Source organism: Camelus ferus, chromosome 1, assembly GCF_009834535.1.
Source record: "Camelus ferus isolate YT-003-E chromosome 1, BCGSAC_Cfer_1.0, whole genome shotgun sequence".
Classification (NCBI taxonomy): domain Eukaryota; kingdom Metazoa; phylum Chordata; class Mammalia; order Artiodactyla; family Camelidae; genus Camelus; species Camelus ferus.
The window spans coordinates 71,479,469-71,497,592 of NC_045696.1; the positions used below are offsets into that span (position 1 = coordinate 71,479,469).

General features: G+C 33.7%; 1 protein-coding gene across 5 annotated transcripts in view; it reads right to left on the minus strand.

The window, feature by feature from the left end:
* Positions 1–18,124, minus strand: part of YEATS2 (YEATS domain containing 2) — a 92,337-nt gene that overhangs the window by 60,990 nt on the left and 13,223 nt on the right. For all 5 annotated transcript variants that reach the window (XM_032483389.1, XM_032483376.1, XM_032483380.1 and 2 more), the window contains exons 2-6: positions 14,801–14,918; positions 11,701–11,798; positions 11,102–11,194; positions 7,972–8,217; positions 6,362–6,474 (exon numbers count right to left, since the gene is read on the minus strand). In XM_032483389.1, the coding sequence (XP_032339280.1) occupies positions 6,362–6,474; positions 7,972–8,217; positions 11,102–11,194; positions 11,701–11,798; positions 14,801–14,900 (650 nt within the window). In that variant the 5' untranslated portion in view covers positions 14,901–14,918. The remainder of the gene's footprint in view (positions 1–6,361; positions 6,475–7,971; positions 8,218–11,101; positions 11,195–11,700; positions 11,799–14,800; positions 14,919–18,124) is intronic.

An 18,124-nucleotide genomic window follows, 5' to 3' on the forward strand; every position in this document is an offset into this window, starting at 1 on the left:
TTTTCACAGATACAGAAAAACAATCCTAAAATCTGTATGGAACCATAAAAGATCCTCAATAGCCAAACCAATCTTGAGAAAGAAAAACAAAGCTAGAGGCATCACACCTTCTGATTTCAAACTGTATTACAAAGATATAATAATCAAAAGTGATGGACTGGCATAAAAACAGACATGTAGATCAATGGAACAAAATAGAGAGACCAGAAATAAACCCATACTTATGGTCAGTTAACTTATGACAAAGGAGCTAAGATATACAATGGGGAAAAGATAGCCTCTTCAATAAATGTTGGGAAAACTAGAACAGCCACATGGAGAAGAATTAAATTGGACCTCTATCTACATACACAAAAATCAATTCAAAATGGATTAACAAGTTAAATTTAAGACCTGGAATCATAAAATGCCTAGGAAATATAAGGGATATTAAGCTCCCCAACATTGGTATGGGCAATGATTTTTTGAATTTGACACCAAATACAGAGTCAACAAAAGCAAAAATAAACAAGTGAAACTACATCACACTAAAAAGTTTCTGCACAGGAAAGGAAACTATCAACAAAATGAAAAGGCAACCTATGGAATAGGAAAAAATACTTGAAAATCATGTATCTGATAATGGGTTAATATTCAAGATATATGAAGAACTCACATAATAGCAAAAAAGAAAAGATTTATAAATAGGTAGAGGAACTGAATAAACATTTTTCCAATGGCACACAAATGGTTAGCAGGTACATGAAAAGGTATTCAACATCATTAATCATCAGGAAAATGCAAATCAAAACCATAATGAATTACCACCTTACACCTGTTAGAATGGCTGTTATCAAAAATACAAGAGTAAATCTAATAAAGAAATACAGTTTGAAAAAAAAATACAAGAGATAACAAGTACTGGTGAGAACATGGAGAAAAGAGAACACCTGCACACTGTTGGTGGGAATACAAATGCAGCCACTGTGGAATCTCCTCAAAAATTTAAAACACAACTACCCCCATTTCTGTGTACACATGCAAAGACAATGAAAACAGGATATCAAAGAGATGCACTCCCATGTTCACTACAGCATTATTTACAATAGCTAAAGACATGGAAACCTAACTGTCTGTCAAGAGATGAATGAATATATGTTGTAAAGCTACAGTAATCAAAATAGCATGGTACTGGCATAAAAACAGACATAGATTAATGGAACAGAATAGAGAGCCTAGAAATAAACCCACACTTACTGGTCAATTAACCTACAACAAAGGAGGCAGGAATATGTGATGGGTAAAAACACAGTCTCTTCAATAAATGGTGCTGAGAAAACTGGACAGCTACATGCAAAAGAATCAAACTGGACTACTTTCTCTACCATATACAAAAATAAACTCAAAATAGATTAAGGACTTAACTGTAAGACCTGAAACCATAAAACTGCTAGAAGAAAACATAGGCAGTATGCTCTTTGACATCAGTCTCAGCAGTATTTTTTTTTTTTTGAATATGTCTTCAGAGGCAAGAGCAACAAAAGCAAAAATCAACAAATGAGACTACATCAAACTAAAAAGCTTTTGCACATCAATGGAAACTATCAACAAAATGAAAAAGCAGCCTACTGAATGGGAGAAGGTATTTGCAAATGATATATCTGTGATAAGGGGTTAAGAACTAAGAACTCATAGAATTCAACATCAAAAAACAAATAACCTGATTAAAAAATGGGCAGAGGACCTGAAAAGACATTTTTCCAAAGAAGACATACAGATGTGCCAGCAGACGCATGAAATGATGCTCAGCACCACTAATCATCAGGGAAATGCAAATCAAAACTACAATGAGATACCACCTCATCTGTCAGAATGGCTTTAATGATCAAGCAATTCCACCTTTGGGTATTTTTCCAAACAAATTCAAAACATTAATTCAAAAAGATATATGCATCCTTATGTTCATTGCAGCACTATTTACAATAGCCAAGCTATGAAAGCAACCTACATGTACAGATGAATGGCACCAAGATGCAGTATATACATAAAATAGAATATTACTTGGTAATTAAAAAGAATGAAGTCTTGCCATTTGCAACATGGATGGACCTAGATGGTATTATGCTAAGTGAAACAAGTCAGACAGAGAAAGACAAATACTGTATGATATCACATATAGGTGAAATATACAAATCAAAACAAGAAAACAAACATAACAAAACAGAAAGACTCACAGATACAGAGAAGAAACTGGTGGTTGCCAGAGGGGATGGAGGTTGGTGAATGAGGGAAAAAGGTGAGGGAGATTAAGAGAACAAATGTTCAGTTATAAAATAAGTAAGTCATGTAAGGTACGGGGTAACAAATAGCTATGGTGACAGATGATAACTAGACTCATCGTGGTAATCATTTTGCAATGTATAAAAATATTGAATCACTAGATTGCTGCATACTTGAAATTAACACAACGTTAGGTCAATTAAACCAAAAAATTTTTAAAAACAGATGGATGAATAAAGACATGATGCACACACACACACACACAGAGGAATATTACTCAGCCATGAGGAAAAAGGAAATCCTGCCATGTGTGACAACACAGATGGGCATTATTCTAAGTGAAATAAGACAGACAGAGAAAGACAAATAATGCTTGGTATCACTTATATGTGGAATCTTAAAAAAAGTCAAACTTATACAAGCAGAGTAGAAAAATGGTTGTCAGGGGTTGATGGGCGGAGGAAACAGAGAGAGGTTGGTAAAAGGGTACAAACTTTCAGCCATAAGATGAATAAGGTCTGAAAATCTATGTATAAAACAGTGACTGTCATTGATAACACTGTATTGTATAATTGAAATTTGCTAAGAGAATAGAACTTAAATGTTATCTCACACACAAAAAAGATAGTATGTGAGCTGATGATGGATGTTATTTAACTTCACAAGAATCCTTTCAAAATGTATACATATAAATAATCATAATGTACACTTTAAATACCTTACAATTTTGTCAATTATATCTTAATAAAGCTGAAAATTTTTTCAATTAAAAAAACCCTAAGATTCCAGCAATATTTAACAGCTCTACCACCTTACCAAACAAAATGAGTCTTTGCAGTTAAAATTAAAAACAAACAAACAAACAAAACCAACTTTTTTTGGTCTAAGGGGCATTCCCTTAAAGTTTGTTTTGTTTTCGGATTGTCATCATACAATTTAAAAAAAATTTTTGCTTTTTTCCTGTTAAGTGAGTACATGAGGAAGAAATAAATTGGCATATTTTATTCCTAGGTTAGGGAACCTCTAGTCTTTGAGTTGATTTCATTCACATTCTGAAGTGCTAGAACTTTAGACTCTTCTTTTTCCTACTCATTGCTGCCAAGAAGGTTGGAACTGGTCTCTTGCATTTTGAAAGCCAAAACAAGCCATTCCCTTAAGTATTGACCACGGTAAACCTAGAATCCTTAGCCCTCCCTCTTAAGGTTCTGTCTTTATTTCATAAGGCCCCCTTATTACTTTCTGTTGGAGAATACAGTCATGGCCTTCTACATGGTCATCTATGCCTATGGTTATCCTTAGTAATACAGTGGGCCAAACTGCATAACCTAGTTTTCCTTCAGGAGTATTCATATGCAGTCTTCACTCTGCACTTCCATAAATGCTAGCCTGGGCCCTGTTGGGATTTTAATCGGATTATCTACGTATCAACTTGGGGAGAAGTGTTATCAGCACAATATTGAGCCTTCTTATCCATGAACATGGTTTATTACTCTAATTATTTAGTTCTTTCATGTCTTTTAATAAAATTTTTATACATTTTCATGAAAGACGAGTATATCTTTTATTTATTACATTGTATTCTTATTACTATAGTAAATGTATCTTTTTAATGTTTTCTAAGTCTGTCATACAGAAACAGTCCACTTCTGTGTACTAGTACTGTATTCAATAATCTTGCTAAGCTCTCATTAACTCTAAAGCTGTCAAAAATTGTTTTAGATTTTTCTTTCTTTTCTAATCTTTATACTTTAAAATTGTCTTATCTGACTATACCCATTAGTATCTCCAAGTGCAATGGTGAATAGGAGTAGTGATACCAAGTATCTCTTGTTCCTGACCCTAAAGGGAAAGCATTTAATATTTCACCATTAAGTACGATATTTGCTGCAGATTTTTTGAAGATATTCTTTACCTGAGTTAACTAAACTCCAAATTTGCCATGAGGGTTTATCACAAATAAACACTAAATTTTGTCAAATGTTACTTCTGCATCTTTTGAGGTGATCATAATGTTTTATCTCTTTCAATCTGTTAATGTGGTTATTATACTTACTGATTTCTAATGCTAATTCAAACGTATTTTTTTGGTCATGAAGTATTGTCATTTCTATAGTTACTGACTTTAGTTTGCTAATGACTTTATTCAGTATTTTTGCATCTATATTCATGAATGTCAATGTCCTACAATTTTCCTTTTCTAATGAACTCCCTATTTGACTTTATTAACAAAGTTATGGGACCTTCATAACGTAAGTTAACAAATGTTGTCTCTTTACCCCCAGAAGATTCTGTATGCAACTGGAATTAGCTGTTCACTCAGACTTCAAGGCAATCTCGTGGTAATTTGGTTTTGTGAAGAAAATGTTTTTAAAATCAATAATTAAATTTACTTAGTAGTTCTAAAACTATTCAAGGTTTTTCCTTTTTTGAGTCATTTTAAGTAGTATTTTTCTAGGAATTCTCCATTTCACCTAAATTTTCAAATGTATTAGCATAAAGATGACATTTTATCTCAATAAAATAATTTCTTTTAACTAGATAGTTATATCCATGTGCATTTTTATGATTGTTGATACATTTAAATGTATTGTTATTAAATTATTTTATACTATTTGTTTTGTATTTTTCCTTCTCGACATCCCTCCTCCTGCCCCTCTTTGCCATCTTTTGGAATCAGGTTTTTTTCCCTTTTTTCATTCAATTCCCTTCCACCTGTTACTACTTTTAAAGTTTACATCTCTATGTCTATTCTTTTAATCTAAAGTAAATCAATAATTTTTACACTTGTCCAGAACAAATAAGGATTTTTTAACTTTCATGCCAATCATTCTTCTCTACTTAAAATTCATGGTTAATCAGTATTTTAGTTCTAACTGGTCTTTTAAAAAAAACAAAACAAAACAAAACCTATAAATTGGACTATAACTGTTTGAAAATGTCAATGATTGCTTCTCCTCAATCTTCTCATGGCCTAGTGGGTCTACTGAATTTCTAGTTTTGGCCTTTTCTAGGCTGACCTATATTGTGCTGTAGTTGAGACCACAATTCTAACACTTCACATTAGTCCCCTTAGTTGAATTCATGTTAACTCTAAAATAATCCATAAAACAGAAACTGAATTTCCATAATCCAGGTCTTTTAGTTCTACTTAAATATTACCACATACATCATTGAGAATCTTCGTTTTTGTTACCTTGGAATTTAATACACTTCTTGTTGGTTATTAGTGGTCCATTAACTGGGACTTGGAAGATTCTCTCCACATCTGATCCCCCACCCCCAGAAACTTACTGTAATTCTGAATCTTTTATTTTCAATAATTGAATCTAATTACAATTTTCATAAATATATCAATTTATTCATTAATCAAATATGTACTGAACACCAACTACTAAAAGATACGAAAACAAACAAGACATAGTTTCTACTCCCAAAGACATTCCAGTCTGATTTTGAAAAAATATATGAAAACAGGAAATGATTATATAACATGATAAACATGACAAGAGAGCACAGAGGAAGTACCCAATGAGGAGGAGAAGGGCAAATAAGGCTTTATGAGGAAGTAACATTATTACTGTGTTTGAAGATTTATGTCTTTATCCATTCCTAGATACTTGACAGAAATGATGACACTCCCACAAGAAAGCACGAGATCAGACTGTCAAAGAGACAGCCCTTTAGCTTGGAGGAACTCTGCCTTCAAGACCTACTCTACAACCTTTTGTTACAAATTTAAAACATTTCAATTTGGGGCAATTAAACATTTTTAGGAATTAGGAAGGCCCCAGGGATAGGACTAGGTCAGAAGTCAAAAGTTTCTCCAAACTTATCCACACTTACATGCTAGATAAAACAAACCAATTGTGTAAAAGTTCATGTCTTCAAATTTTTTACCAAGCAAAATTTTATTCTATGTCGAAGATTAGCAGACACACTGAAGTAGACTCAAGTCTCTGAAACTTCACTTACTTTTAAAACAACTAAGAGTGTGGGGGAAAAAAATCCCTTATTCCTACTGTAACGCTGTGATAATAAGAGTATGCCAGAGTATTACCATAAATGGATGACTGAAAATAAGACAATTCAACTGGATACTCACTTGGACACATTGCCCACTACTATTGTTTTCTTTACAAAAAGTCGTGAAGTCTCATCTCCTGTAAGATCAGCATTCCGCTGCTCTGTTTTGGAGCCAGTAATACTAGAAGTGTCCTGGAAAAAAATCATAATCAATTTTCCTTTTCAATTTGGACAATTTTCAATAGGCAGAAAACACAAAATCACATGATACGAATGGAGTAACTCAGAACTATTTTTTACCAAATCTCTGGCATTGTGGCATCTCTCAGCATGAAAGAATAATTTTACTATAATTTTTGCATTAGTTTACAGTAAAAGTCTGTATACTGTACTTCCACATATGTTTGTGTGTTTTTAATAGTCACACACAGCTGCTTCATATATGCAAATAGGATGTGGAAGGATACACAAGAAACTACTACAGTGGTTACCTCTGGGAAATGGGAATGGGGCAAGGACTCAATGGAATTTACTTCCTCTCCAGCCTTCTATATTATTATAAATTTTTCAATAAGAAGTAATATAAAATAATGGCTAATTTAAAGTTTGACTATAGAAACAGACTGCTAGTGTTTAAGCCTTGGCTCTTACATTTACTAGATGTGTAATTCTGAGTAATTACTTAACTTCTCTGTCTCAACTTTCTCACCAATAAAATAAGGATGATAATAGTATCTATCTCAGATGACTGTTTTGTATAGTTCTTAGAAAAATGCCTGGTACACAGTAAACACTAAATATTTGTTATATAAACATGAACGTGAATATTACATAAAAGATGGTAGGTTTCTAAATCTTATATCTAGTGTGACCTATATTTGTTTTAATTAAAACAAGAAAAACATATGCAGTATTTCCCCAGAAACTATACTGGAAGGAGACTTGAATGATTTTTCTATTCTCTTTTACTTTTCTGCAGTTTAATGACCTGCAGAAAATGCATTTGAACATATATGAATTTGTAATCAGAAAATATTTTTTAATTTTATCAAAAATAAATCAAATCCTTGATGTCTGAGCATGTGGAAAACAGCCTGGAAATTTCCTCTATCACAGAATATCTAGCTGAGAAAAACCACTGGTCTCATTCAGTAAGGAATCTATAGCCAAATACTATACCAAGAAGTTCAGAGCAGCTCAAGATGGGAATTCAAATAACAAACTGACAGGATCAAAGAGCAATAAACAGTTTTCAATTCTACTTATTTTTCTAATCTCCTCCAGTTATTAAAGCATTTTAGAATATAATGTATCAAAGATGAAACTACTGAAGAGCCATTGCTCTTGAGAGAATAAACATGACACAGTGGAAAGACCTTGGGCAAGGTCACAGCACTGGCAACTCCTCAAGGTTTCTTTTCACATCTACGTGAATGGCATCTATGAGTTGTGCAGTGCGCAAGAGCCTTGAATTCTAAAATCAGAAAGATTTTTAAGTTTAATTCTCACTTCTGATACTTGTGGACAAACATAACTAACTTCACTGAGACTCAGTTTCCCCATCTCTAAAATGGATACAATTAACTTATTTCCCAGGGTTCATATGATGGTTAAATGAGCTAATATGTGCATACTTAATAAATACTGGTTCCCTTCTCCTGTGGCTCCCTCCCATCCATCTAACTATACCCTTCCAGGATTTCGGCTTGGTCTCTGCTCCATGTTGCTTGAGAGTCTTTCTTCTATGTCCATATTGCTGTTAGTGTCTTTGTCAGATAAGAAGTCATTGTGTTGAGATAAAGAGTCACTTTCTGAATGATTGGCCGATGGTGTTTCTGATCTCTGATTGGCAGGAGATGATGACCTAGATGGTGATTCTAAAAATTTCTTGATAGCAGGATGATTAAAAACCATTGTATCACATGTCTTCGATCCCTGCAAAAATGAAAGCAAAACAAACTTGCTTAAAACCCTTCAAAATCTCCCCACACCCATAAAATGAAGTCCAAACTCCTTAATGTAATCCAAATCAACAAAAAACTAGAGAATGATAAATAATTACGCAAGGTCCTAACATTAAAAAGCTAAAGATGCAAGTCCTCAGAAGATAAATTTAAAGATAAATATATAATAACATATGAAAAGTCAGATTTGACTTAAAAAAAAGTCTCACATTGCTTGACACAAACACATCAACTGCTCTAAATAAAACATTCCCATAAGAAATATAATTTTAAAAAGTGTATATAAAATGGCTCCCACATAGAAGTAAAATATAGCATAGAATGCTTTAAAATGATTAATATTGCTATGTAAAGTTTGCCCTAAGTCCAGTACTAAAGCCAGCCTATTTTTCTGTATCTTGTTATTTGCATATAAAATACAGCATGTTCTGTTATAATGTAATACACTGTAGTTACATTCCTAGAAAGTCCAGCTTTCAGAAATTGTGCTAATGATTAAACAAGCGAGTAAATGGGGGCCAGAGATTAGTGTTTCAGAGTCAAAGCAACAAAGTTGTTCTATTTCAATAATAAAGGTTTATTTCAGAGCTATAAATATATTATATTAGAGCAAACTAAAAATAATTAAACGGCAGATCATAATAGACAAAAATATACCTAACTATCCTTGAATAAATCATAATCAGAATATAACAGGATAAAAATCAGTGTATTTCTAGGCTATCAAATGAAACAGTTCAATACTACTAATGGTTAAAAAGTGGGGGAGGGGGACGGCTTATGGTTTAAAAAAGGGAGGGGTAACAAAACATTAAATGAATAACCAGCTCTTCAAACAGAGCAGCTATAGTCCTATGTCATGCAGCTGCCAGCTTGTGATGTCTATCTTTTTTAATTCAACAGCAAGCCATATAACAGAGGACATTAGAATCTGCCCTGGGTTAAATCTCTCAAAAATTCATGTCCACCTAGAACCTGGAATGTGACTTTATTTGGAAATAGTCTTTTCAGATGTAATCAAGTTAAGATGATGTCATATTGGATTTGGGTAGGCCTACTCCGATGACTAGGGTTCTTAAAAGAGGGAAACTTGGATACAGAAAGAAACAGAGAAGATACACAGAGGGAAAAGTTAATGTGAAGTTAAAGGCAGAGACTGAAGTGATGCAGCTACAAGCCAAGGAATGCCAAGTACTGCTAGCAACCACCGGAAACTAGGGAAAAACAAAGAATTCTTCCCTAGAGTCTTCATAGGGAGCATGGCCCAGCCAACATCTTGACTTTGGACTGTCAGCCTCCAGAATCATGAGATAATAAATTTCTGCTGTTTAAGCCACCGAGCTTGTGGTAATTTGTTATGGTAGCTCTGGAAAAGTAGTTCAGACTCTAAAATGTAATATGGAAACTCCTGCAGTAGAAGAAACAACTATCTACCATCTAAGATTAAACTCATATAATGCTTCAGGGGTACTTCCAATACCAGATACCCTAAAGCTCCACGGGATGACAAGAAAGCCTACACGACAGGTACCTCTCATCTGCAAAAACCATGCCAAGCAGTATGTTACCAAGCTCCCCCTAGCCTTTCCACTATTTTCACTGAGCCAGTGCCATCTAATTTTAACTGGAAAAAACTCATAAAAAAAGAAAAAAACAAACAAAACTTATGCTGAAATTATCAAAGTGTCAAAGAAGAAATACTTCTGTATCAGTTCAATCTTATCCCCATCCTTTATAACTGGAGCAATCTAGCGGCAAGCACATTAACCAAGTGATTAAACTTGGTATCACTAACAGTAGCACAACCTGGTATTTCTCTTAATGTGATATAATATGAGGCACAGAGCATCACCTACGAAGTATTATCGCCAGAAAGATTTAACCTTGCCTTAATATAATCAAATTCTTTAGACTTGGCTCCTATTTTATGGAAAAATAGATGGAATGAAGGAATAACCCAAGGGTGAAAAAATCCAAAATGTGGAACATTCCACAAGTTAAATGGTCTGGTCTCTTCTAATAAGTCAATATCACAGGGAAAAAAGGTGGGAGCAATGTTCTAGATAAAATGAGACTAAAGAAACAAAACAGCCAAATGTAACACATGAACCCTCACTGGATCCTGGTTCAAAAAAACCAGCTTTAAAAGACATTTTGGGGACAACAGGGAAAATATGAATATGGACTGGTTATCAGATAGCATTAGGGAATTATTCTCTTAGGTATTGTGATTATACAGAAGACTGTCCTTTAGGATTAGGTATTTAGGGATGAAGTGCCATGATGCTTAGAATGTACTTTTTAATGTTTTAGAGAAAAATTAGATAAAGCAAATATGGCAAAATGTTAAAACTGTTGAAGCTAAGTGATGCATAAACAGGTGCTATAGTCACCTTTTCTGTATATTTGAAAACTTATACAGAAAGTAGGGGGCAGAAATCGGGGCTTCTTGAATGGGGTAAATCTACTGAACCTAAAAACTGCCATTCATTAACAGTAAAAAGTCATAGAAAAATCAATCAATCTACAATTTACTCCAAAGCCAATCATAATCAAATGAAGAGGAATAAGGCAAGTTGGAATAGGGTCACACTAATTTTTGTATCTGCAAAGCCTAGCAACAGTGCTAACAATTAGAGAAGAGTTAAGTAAAAAGGAAAAAAATGTTACTCAGGATTAAGGATTATGATTGAATACAATGATAAATTTATGTATATTTCCAGGAAGGTAGGCTAGGCTTCTTGAATTCTAAAAGTCAGTAAGAAATGTTTTGAAGGCAGGGATTCCACATCAACACTAATTTCCCCTCACGTAACATGGGTGGCCAGAAATGACTGTGTATGAGGGAAACTTACCTCAGAAACTTTCAGAAGTCCTGCAGAAGCATAGTAGTTTGCAACAATGCAGGCACGAAGTTTATCCATCATCCTTCTTGCCTCAATCAGTCGCTAAAATAAATATTAATCCATTACTTTAAAAAATGGAAATGACAGAACTATACAAACAATTCATAAATAAGAAATGCAAGACCCCAAAAAGCTCAACTTCTTTACTAATCAAAGAAAGACAAATAAAAATGACCATTTTCCACCTATCAGATTGGCAAAACATTTAAAAGGATGACAAAAATATTAATATATATATTTATATGTCTATATGCATATTCACTGAGAAATGTTCATTAAGATATTGTGCATAAGAGCAAAGAGGAATTATCTTTTGGGACAGAATTTCAGGTAATTTTTTTCATCTTTTTCTGCAATTTCATTTAAAGGAAAAAAAAAAAAGCATGTGCCTTTTCTTCCAAAAAACAAGAAAGCTCCTTTTAAAAAAACAGCAAAGGCAAAAAATACACCATAATTCTGTCCCAGTAGATTTTTTTCAATTCATCACATACACTTGTTTCAATAGCTTTGTTTTTGTTTGTTTGTTTTTTAATTTGTGGTCATTATACCTGGTCAATGACCTCAATTTCATGTTCTTTATTCTTCATTTCAAGTGCAAACTGCTCCTTGATAATAGTCTCGATCTTCTGCACAGCGGCATCTCGAGCTGCACAAAGAACACACAATAATCCAAGGTCTAATTATTGCTGTCTTGATTCAAGTCAGCAAGCAACAAAAGAAACCCAGGAACAGTAACTCTGTGAAGAAACCTAGTGCCATCACCTTAATCAATGACAAAAAGTTAACATCACTAATATTCATGCAGAGAGATCTTATGCGTTTTCTGATATAATGCATTGACAAGCTCCACTGCTCTGTGGCATTCCTGCTAAAAAATGCTGAATCTAATCAGAGTGAACATCAGACAAACCTAAACTGAAAAACATTCTACAAAATAACTGGTCTATTATTCAAATATTAAAGTCAAGAAAGACACAGAAAAGTTGAGGCGATTAAAAGAAACTAAAGAGATATGACAACCAAATGTGCTGTGTGATCCTGGAGAGGGAGAAGTAGCTATAAAATGAAATACTGGGACAACTGGTAAAACTTGAATATGGACCACAGATTAGATAATATAATGTATAAAATGTTAAAAATTCCTGCTTCTGATAATTGACTGGGGTTACATAAGAAATTTGTCCTTAGGAAACCCGCAAGTGTTTACAGCCCAGTTTACTTTCTGATGATTTAGAAAAAATGATGTGATATATATCTGTGTGCATACATGCATTTGTGTAGTGTGTGTGTGTGTGTTTGGGGGTAGGGTAGAAGAATGATAAATCTAATGAGGCAAAATGTAAATAACTGGTGAATTAATCTGGATAAAAGACATACAGGTACTCCTTGCAATTTCTCTGAAATCATATCAAAATAAAATTACCAAAAAAGAAAAAGAAACCCATGAAGATTCTCAGAGAAATACGTGGTAACTACTGAAAAACCATAACCCCAAGGAAAAACTAAAGAGTTAGCTAGAGAGAGAGGTAGTCTATGACACAAAAGCAGTTCATAAGAAGGCAAGAAGTTTCCTTCTGTCCAGAAGAACCAAACAAAGCAATTCACCAATTTCTGATCACAAGTACCTGAAGGAATGAGCAAAGAAAGAATTCAAAAGGAAAGAAAATGCTTCTGAAGGCAATTCAATTCAGATGATGACTACTCTAAGTAATATGCAACTTGAAGGGTTAAAAATATCAGAATATGAAATGTACTTTGATTACAAGAGAATAAAAAGAAGAGTTGAATGACTGGTCAAAAACCTGGGATTCTGCATAACGATTGTTTGTAATGTGAAAAAATCACCATCCGTGTTTTGGAGGATACAAAAAATTGCAGAGAAAATCTGGACCCTTTGATCATCCATGTCATTTTCTCCATGTAAAATATGCCATTAGATTGGCAATTTAAAACTAGTGCTGGTATAAGCATTCTTGTGGATATGCCTGAGTTGAAGCAAATGACTAATTTTCCTCATATGTGAGGAAATAATACTGAGTATTACTGAGTATTACTTGTATATGTAAACCTTGTACACAGAAATCATCAGATAATCTTAGGGGAGGCTAGAAGTCAAAGACTTATCACTGGAGGCTATTTTATCAAAAGCTCCTCGGAAAGAAACAATTCTAAATTATCTTTTTCATGGAATAAGAAAAAATAAAAATACGCAAAATAAAACCATATAAGAAAAGGGAAGCATCCTACCAAATCTACTTGGAGAAAAATTCTGAAAAATAAAAGTATGGTTTGCAATTAAAGAATGGACACCAAGAGAAAGAATGGCAAATTGTTGCTTGGTAACTAAAAACTGTCCCTGCTTAGGCTGAGTATTTGGGAACTTAGGATAGATTTAAATCAAAATTACTATGTTTCCTAAAACAATCAGTTTTCCCTATTCTTATTTTTATTACAAAAAAGATATGCCATATGATGTATCCCTGCTTAGGCTGAGTATTTGGGAACTTAGGATAGATTTAAATCAAAATTACTATGTTTCCTAAAACAATCAGTTTTCCCTATTCTTATTTTTATTACAAAAAAGATATGCCATATGATGTATTTGAATAATGAATTTAAGCTTTATATTTTCATATTTATTTGGCTTGTTATTGAAAGAAAATGATGTTTCCTTGTAAATAAGATTACAACTGAATGGGGAAGAAAAGTTGCAGTGAAATTTTTTTTTTTTAGAACCAGATTTGATAATTTCCATACAGACTTTTGGGAATACGTGAGACTTGACTGCACTTACACAGATAGGAATTTTCTTTACCACTTAACCTCTAGAGGTCCTGATCTTTGTGGAGCTGCAACATCTTATCTATGAGGCCTTCTTTAACCTGGCTGTAAGTATTAACCCGGGCAGATTTATTATTTAAATAAATAAATAGTAATAAATCTTAGCAATATTTTGTTTTAAAAACTCAAATTTAGCCACCTTTTTTCAGACAACTTAAAATATTCTGGATAACTTCAGATACAGCTGATGATCTGATCTTCAACTAATTATTTGATCTTGGGCAAGTAATTTAATGCCTCTAAACCTTAACTAAACCACTAACAGCTAAGTGCAGGGATCAATGTTTCCCCAATTTCCATCATTCATATACCACCTTCAAGTTACCTAACATATCTGAGAACCATGTGAAATAACTGATTAATGCCATTAAATAACATCCTTTAAATGTGAGCCTTATCTTAAGCAGTAGCCATGAAACAAGTCTGATGAGACCATTATCTTTTCTATACACATTAACTATTAAAATTAAAAAACCTTAATTCATGTATCACCCATAATCATTTCACATGATACCACACTGTAGTACACACACTGCTAAGACTTTATGTTATACCTAACATGCAGTGATAGCCAAGACTTACAGCCTGTCTCATTACTGATACTTTCATAGTCTACTTGATTGTATTCCTGCCTTTTATGCTACACATAGTGTATTACAGTTAAACAGAGCACTTAGCTAATACCTCTCACAAACCTCTTCCAAATATGCACAATAGCAGAAATGGATTTCATTTTAATTCCTATAAACCTTATAGGGAGGTATATGTCAACAAAGAAAGAATTTCCAAAGGCAGGTGAATTTCTACCTGAATTCTCAATTGCTTTATGCCGCTTATTTGGAAGGGCCACAGATACATCCTCATAATCAGGGTCGGTTTCTTTGATTGTTCGCTTGATTCCAGACATGATGACATTCGTTCTTCACTGTGAAGCAATAACACATTAATTAGTTAATAACACTGCTTGATATCAATACATATATGTGAACACACGTACAAAAGGAATGAGTACATTATAAGTACTGATACTTACAAGTCTGTGTAAACACATACATATCCGTTTTAAAGCCGAAAGCGTAACTTCAAAAGTTTATTGAAAAAAAAATCATCATCTGTTACAAAGCACGGATTTCCCTTTCAAGAGAAAATCCTTTAACAAGGCAGCACATTGTTCAGACTTTCAAAAAGGAGCCAGACTTTCAGAGGGCCCTCATAAGAAAAGAAAAGAAGCCAGATTTTGATGAAAACATGGTAAGTACACAGAGTATCCTGGAATACATGATGCATCAAGCATATTACAGAATATGAACAATATATCTCAGTAAATAACCTATTATACAAATCTTCTCTGGTATGTACATAGTACATGCTACATAACAGGTACTTAATAAAAATTACTGCTACTGATCATTTATTATTATTCATAATAAACACAAACGACATAGATTTATATTAAACTAACAAGCTTGCAATAGGTGAAGTCCCAGGTATACAAGTTTCTGAATAAAACTATCCCATAAATTTTTATATCTGCACTGTCCCAATACATTAGCCACTAGCCATATGTGGCTACTCAAAGTGAATTAAAATTAAATAAAATTTAAAATTCAGTTCCTTGTCCTATATTTCAGAACACTAGCCACATTTCAAGTGCTCAACAGCCACTAAATTGGACAGCAGAGATACAGAACATTTATACCACTGCAAAAAGTTCCACCAAATACTGTTCCTCTTCTAAACTGTGTTTCACTTAGCACTTATTAATATTTCATGTGTCAGTCTAGGAAATGCTGTCCAGATCAGCACTGTCCAAAAGAAACATAATATGAGCCACAAACAGAATTATAAATTTTCTAGTAGCCACATTAAAAAAAGGAAAAAAAAATGGATGAAATTAGTTTTAATAATACATTTAATCAACATACCCCAAATATTATCATTCCAATGATATGATCAATGTAAACACATTAGCAATAAGATATTTTACACTCTCATTTTTGTACTAAGTCTTAAAACCCGGTGTGCATTTTACACTTAGGGCACACCTCCATCTGGACTAGCCACATTTCAAAGGCTCAATAACCACCTGTGGCTAGTGGCTCCCTTACTGGGCAGTGAGGGTCTACTAACATGCAGATAAGAAAACAGGTCCAGGAAGGTTAGATGAGTTGCCCCTTAGAGCATTAATCTATGACACAGAAAAGACAAGAAGAGCTCCCTGATTTCCAAACTTCTGTTCTACCACTGATGGAGATTATTTACCTAATTAAAGGCAAAAAATCCCACAATATGTATTTATTAAGGTAATTTAAAGTTTTAAAATAAAAGTAATGAAAATAAAAATGTTAACTCAAAAATATTTTTATTCACTCAAACTTAAAACAGAAATAACAATTTAAAAGCCTATTTACAATAGCCAAGACATGGAAACAGCCTAAATGTCCATCAACAGATGACTGGATAAAGAAGGTGTGGTATATTTATATAGTGGAATGCTATTCAGCCATAAAAACCGACAACATAACGCTGCTTGCAGCAACATGGATGCTCCTGGAGAATGTCATTCTAAGTGAAGTAAGCCAGAAAGAGAAAGAAAAATACCATATGAGATTGCTCATATATGAAATCTGAAAAAAAAAAAAAAAAAAACATAAATACAAAACAGAAACAGACTCAGACATAGAATACAAACTTGTGGTTGCCAAGGGGGCAGGGGGTGGGAAGGGACAGACTGGGATTTCAAAATGTAGAACATATAAACAAGATTATACAGTATAGCACAGGGAAATAAATACAAGATCTTATGGTAGTTCACAGCGAAAAAAAATGTGACAATGAATATATATATGTTCATGTATAACTGAAAAATCATGCTCTACGCTGGAATTTGACACAATATTGTAAAATGACTATAACTCAAAAAAAAAAAGCCTCTCAACACAACATTGTAAACTGATTATACTCCAATAAAAAAAAATATACAATAAATTAAATAAATGCCTCTCAGCTATTAGTCCAGTTCTTTCACCCATCTCAGAGGAAGACTCACTAGATTCAGCTGGGAGAGACTCATTACATAATGATATATATGTAAATTCCGGATCTAGGAGAATATTTTCCCTATAACTGTTGTCTTGTGTAATAGCCCTAAGCTTAAAAAGGTCCTAAAAACCCTCAGCATTTACAACCATCCTAAATCAAGCCATTTAATGTCTGTTCACAATCATTACCTATCTGCTCTAATTTAGAATAAAAATGAGTATTTTTGGAGAGGTCCTGAATCCAACTATTATTTTCTGCTTGAAAGCTTATAAAAAGTGAGAGTAAGGTATTGTTCTTTTAGCCTTCTCCATTTTGTCTGCTACTAGTTATAGACAACCTGAAAAAAATCTTGGGGAGTTACATAAAGAATATTTTCTTAAAAATCAGTAAACCTCATTCCTTTTTCCTTAATGTGGATAGACAAGACAAAACAACTCCTACTCTCAAGATAAACCTGGAATCAGAAGTAGATACATCCTAGCAGATCTCCAATCTGTTTCTGTGCCATACTGTTTCCTCAGTGACCGCCTGTCTTCTACAGTTTGCCAGGAGTCTTATCAGATTATCTGTAAAGATGAGCAAGCCCAGCATCACCTTCACTCATTCAATTTCAAGGACTTCATAATTTTCATATTCTCCCCTTACCCCAAATAATCTCAAGAGTAACAGTGGCTCCTCCCCAAACAGGTTGAAGTTCCTTGAAAAAAACAGTATTTTGTTTTACCTACACCTAAGGGAGAAAGCAAAATTCTCTTCTGACTTTTGCTCTAAAACTGGGAGAATAGAAGGGAAAAAAGGGAAGAACTGGGGAGGTGGGTGGGTTGTAAGGAAGAAACCCCAATGAATTAACTTATGCTGCCAAGGTAACTCACATTTCATGCAGCCCTTGTAATAAAGCCTTTCCTGTTATTGTTGGGCATAGATTTGAGCTCCCGATAAACACACTTAGGAAGACTGAGGTTTATATTGAGCGTTTTTAATAATTCAGGTCTGCTTCTGTCTAGCAAGAACAATACTGAAGGATACACGTGCCACATTCAGGTATATGATAGCGAAGGCCAGGCACATCTGCAGAGCCTGCTCTCACCA